Source organism: Nicotiana tomentosiformis, chromosome 8 (genome assembly GCF_000390325.3).
Source record: "Nicotiana tomentosiformis chromosome 8, ASM39032v3, whole genome shotgun sequence".
NCBI lineage: Eukaryota > Viridiplantae > Streptophyta > Magnoliopsida > Solanales > Solanaceae > Nicotiana > Nicotiana tomentosiformis.
In genome coordinates, this window is record NC_090819.1 from 103,837,682 (window position 1) to 103,841,838 (window position 4,157).

Below are 4,157 nucleotides of genomic sequence, written 5' to 3' on the forward strand. Positions count from 1 at the left end.
ATCACGAGTTGGTGACTTTGTATTTTTGTGGCTGCTCGATAAGAATCGAGATTAATGAACATCCATTGTATGTTGATGGCTGCTAAGTGAAGCATATATGCGTGCGTAAATATAATGATAATGATGCTTAGGATAATTTACATATGTTTTATCCTAATTAAAACTCACTTCTTGGACTCCAGCATTAAGCCACACTACTAATGAAACTTTGATTCACGAAAATCATCATTTTTGTCGTCTTGCAAGTCCAGAGGCAAGTCTACAGTACCATCTGGCCTTATTTCAGATTTATGGAGTTCAGTATTGAGTTCAAGATTTAAATTTGAAGAGTTTACTATTTATGTTCTCATCACTTAATTCATCACTTGTGCAATTATGGGTTAAAGATTAGGTACTATTGTATATTAAAATTATACTATATTTTTTTTTTATATATAATTATGTTCCGTCTAAAATACTAGGTTGAGTTTAACCTATCGAGACTATACCGCATCCGCCTGGAATGGTGCTGATTCTGAAGTGGTCGAACATATATAGCTGGTTTCTTTTATTATTCAATCCATCCACCCATGCTTTCATCTCCTATGGTAGCGGAGGGTTTGGCATAAACTTCTACCTTATTTGTTTATTAAGATTAGTACTATAAGTAATGAGGGGACATAAAACCTTACCTCCCGCAAATCTAGTCTATCCAACTATAGAAAAAACCAAAGCATGGGGAAAACATGCTACCTTCTGATTACTTGAAAGGATTTCTCCTTTCTTACATTTGCTGCAAACCATATTCCAATCTCAATGATTCTCCATTCTGTTGAACTTTTTACCACCAACGGATCGGATATCTTTGTCTGGAAAAAATATCTGTGACAAATTCTAGCAGGCGAAGTATCTTCAAGCACACCTAGCTTTCCATAATTCCAGCATACAATGCTAGGACTAGGAGTGATTTGTAAAAGCAATCTGTGTACAGCATTAAGATCCTGTTTGTTCCAAGTGATAAGCATCAAAGCATGTGTCTCATAGTGTGAGTGTGAGCACTGGATATATATTATCCCTAAAGGACCTGCAATGGTTCTCAAGATTCAGCTCACAATTGGCAAAAACATGGTCAAAAGTTTCGTCCCTTGCAATCCTGCAGCAGGAGCAATTGGGGTTCATTTGGAGCCCAAACCTGTGAAGTGCTTCATCCAGGGGAAATTCTAAATTACATCATGACTTGCTCTATAGTGCTGACATTTTAATTCAATTTTTTTGGATTAACTTCACACCTACTTTTGCACGTGGACGAGACCACTCCCTCTTACTAGATTTTGGCTCAGTAAAGGGTAATTCAATTTATAAATAGAAAAGAAGAGCTCTTCCTAATCCATATGAGACTTTTGCCTTTCACGTGAAACAAAGAAATAAGAGAAAAAGGGACTTACAACGAATCTGTGACTTTGCATTATAACTTCCAACAAATACTACTTCTCACATAACTGAACACAGTCAAAAATAAAAAATCAACATATTCACTCAAATATTAATACCTTATATTCACAATTTAGGTGACGTAAATAAGTGTGTATGAAGTCGGAATATACCAAAATTGATCCGTCACGTACTTGCGGATCTATATGGAGGAGCATGGTGCGCGTGAACCCATGCTCCTTCCAACCATGTACAGTATTACTACAAATAATATGAATTTACCTCTGATTTTTATTTATTATATATATATATATATAGAGAGAGAACGTTCCAAAATGAAGATAGTATCATGTAAATCGGAATGGGACTAAGTCGTACAAGATATGAACATTTTACGCTTCGGCAAACAGTGGCGGACCCAGAATTTTGTGCAAGCGGGGTTCAATGTTAGAAATACATAACTTTAGTCGTAAAATAGTAATTGTCAAGTGGATTCAAATAAAATATTTATACAAAATTTACGCAACTTTAATCCTAATTTATACATATACACAATATTATTTTTTAACGAAGCGGGTCACTCCGCCACTGTCGACAAAGGACAATGTCCAAAAATACACAAAAGAATCCCACTTCTTTCTATAAAAAAAAGTATGAAAAAACAAAGGTGAAAATTAATACACAATGGAAGAATTAAGTATCAAATTTCCCACTCCTATCTTCAACCATTACCAACTAGTACACATGACTTTTCCATTACAGCTCCACTTGTCCACCTTTTTAGCCTCTCTTCTATACATCAGTTTGTTGAAAACTAACTGCAAAATCTTGTCAAAGTTTGGGAATAAATAGCCGCTGTAATTCTTCGTACTAAATCCTACAAAGCAACCATGACCATGTTCAGAAAAAAGATCAAAAATTAAACAAAGCACATTAGACAAAATGATTATATAATGAGATACTGAGAACATACTGGATGTATTCTATATTGATTTTAGCATTAGGAGAACGAGAGATTTCAGAGAAAGCATCACTGGACAAGGCAATGGTGGAAGGGCATGGCCTTTTGCGGCAGTAATCCACCACCCTAACGTCAATCGTGCCGCCCTTGCACGGCCGACGGCCACTTCCACTCATGCATCTCAATCTGTAACGCCGCCCGCACGCCGCCCCATTATCCCACAACCCTTCACTTACTGCTACAAACAAATTCCCTGCCGGAAATTGATCTCCTCTATTTCCATTGCATCTTGTTGCTGCAAAGAAGAAAGGGCGTAAGCACGAGCTACAATTTTCACTAAGGAAAGTTAAAATGTAAAGAAGTAAATACACGGACAACTCAAGAGGATTCAACATATAAAATATGTATATATATATAAAAAAAATATATCTAGCTATATGGTATAATTTTATGGCCCCACTAGTAAGGGCTCTCGAGTTCGAAACTTGATGCATTTTATCCAACGGACTTGGATATGAAGAATAATGAACATAATAGTTTCTGATTGATAATATTAACGAAAGAAGTTACTTTCGAGAACAGAGAAATCGTATGAATATATAAAAACTATTCCATGTATTTCCCCCGGAAGGTTTGAAAAGAGAGGGATTCATCCCACCAATTACTTTAGGGGTCGTTTGTCGCGGATTAAATTAGGGATGATAATCCTGCTATCATAATTCCTGGATTAATGATAATATAATCCCAAGTTTGATGAGATAAAGCGAGATAAGATGGGATATCCTATAATTATGAACTCCGATGCCCATTTATCCCGGTATTTATACCTCAATCAAATATGATATAAATTTAATCTGACACCTTATCTCACCTTATCCTGTGTAGGATAAAAACTTGCACCGGAGTTCATAATTATGTTAGAAGTTAAAAGGACTTACGTGTATAAGGAGGATTGTAAGATGTTGCAGTGCCTATATCCCCAAAAACTATACTAGTTTCAAGTAAAAATAAGCTCACGAGAGCTATTTTTATTCTCATGATATGGACACCCATGTTTGAGAATTTTCAAGACGTCAGCAAGAGATTTTCGTACGTTTGGTCTGCTAATGGTGCCAATTTATAGTAGTTGAGTTAAATGTTCACCTCTCCTTCCTTTCCCACTGAATAGCGCCATAACTACCACAACAAATTAAAAGGGTAAGAATATGATTAAAAAAAATATAATAGTATGAAAGAGAATTCATTCATGTGCACATTTTGACTTAGATTATATTATTTGGATAATCTTTATAATCTTCTATAATTATGTGTATGAAAAAAATCAGACATGTATAAATTATTAAATTCCACCTACTTCAATTATGACCCCTAAAATTAAGTTACTTAATATAATGTAAATACTGGGCGAAAAACCTATTTTGCTCTACTCAAATTTGGACCACATATTAATATTTAGTAGCAGTAGTCAGAACTCCACTAAATTTTTCATATTCAGTTTCATACTGGTTCACTGAGATTTGACTTGTATATGAATATGCCCGTAATATGGCTAAATTTTCATGATATTTGCCATGACATAATATTCATTATAATAAATTTGTGGATCATGACATTTGCCATGACATAATATTCATTATTAGGCCAAGGATTTCTTGCTATAAATAGAGGAGTTTCTCCTCATTTGCAAACACACCAATTCAAGAGCTTTTCACTCTTGTCTTTCTTTCTCCTCCTTTATTTCATTATAGAGTATTTTGTAAGAGAGTGAGTGTTGGGAAACACTTGT

At 34.9% G+C, this 4,157-nt stretch overlaps 1 protein-coding gene across 1 annotated transcript; it reads right to left on the reverse strand.

Moving 5' to 3' along the window:
• Positions 1-2,129: 2,129 nt before the first annotated feature.
• Positions 2,130-3,445, reverse strand: LOC104117375 (EG45-like domain containing protein). Its single transcript, XM_009628425.4, has 3 exons — positions 3,310-3,445; positions 2,384-2,666; positions 2,130-2,287 (listed from the first exon to the last, which is right to left on the reverse strand). Exons 1-3 carry the CDS (start codon positions 3,422-3,424, stop codon positions 2,281-2,283), a joined length of 405 nt encoding a protein of 134 aa, XP_009626720.1. The 5' UTR covers positions 3,425-3,445; the 3' UTR covers positions 2,130-2,280.
• Positions 3,446-4,157: the final 712 nt, after the last annotated feature.

What these genes read in the sequence shown, in the direction of transcription:
- LOC104117375 (XM_009628425.4), bottom strand. Translation starts at nt 3,424, where the DNA reads ATGGGTGTCCATATCATGAGAATAAAAATAGCTCTCGTGAGCTTATTT. An exon ending in TTACAATCCTCCTTATACAC is followed by an intron (nt 2,667 to 3,309) that starts GTAAGTCCTTTT and finishes TCTTCTTTGCAG; the next exon opens with CAACAAGATGCAATGGAAAT.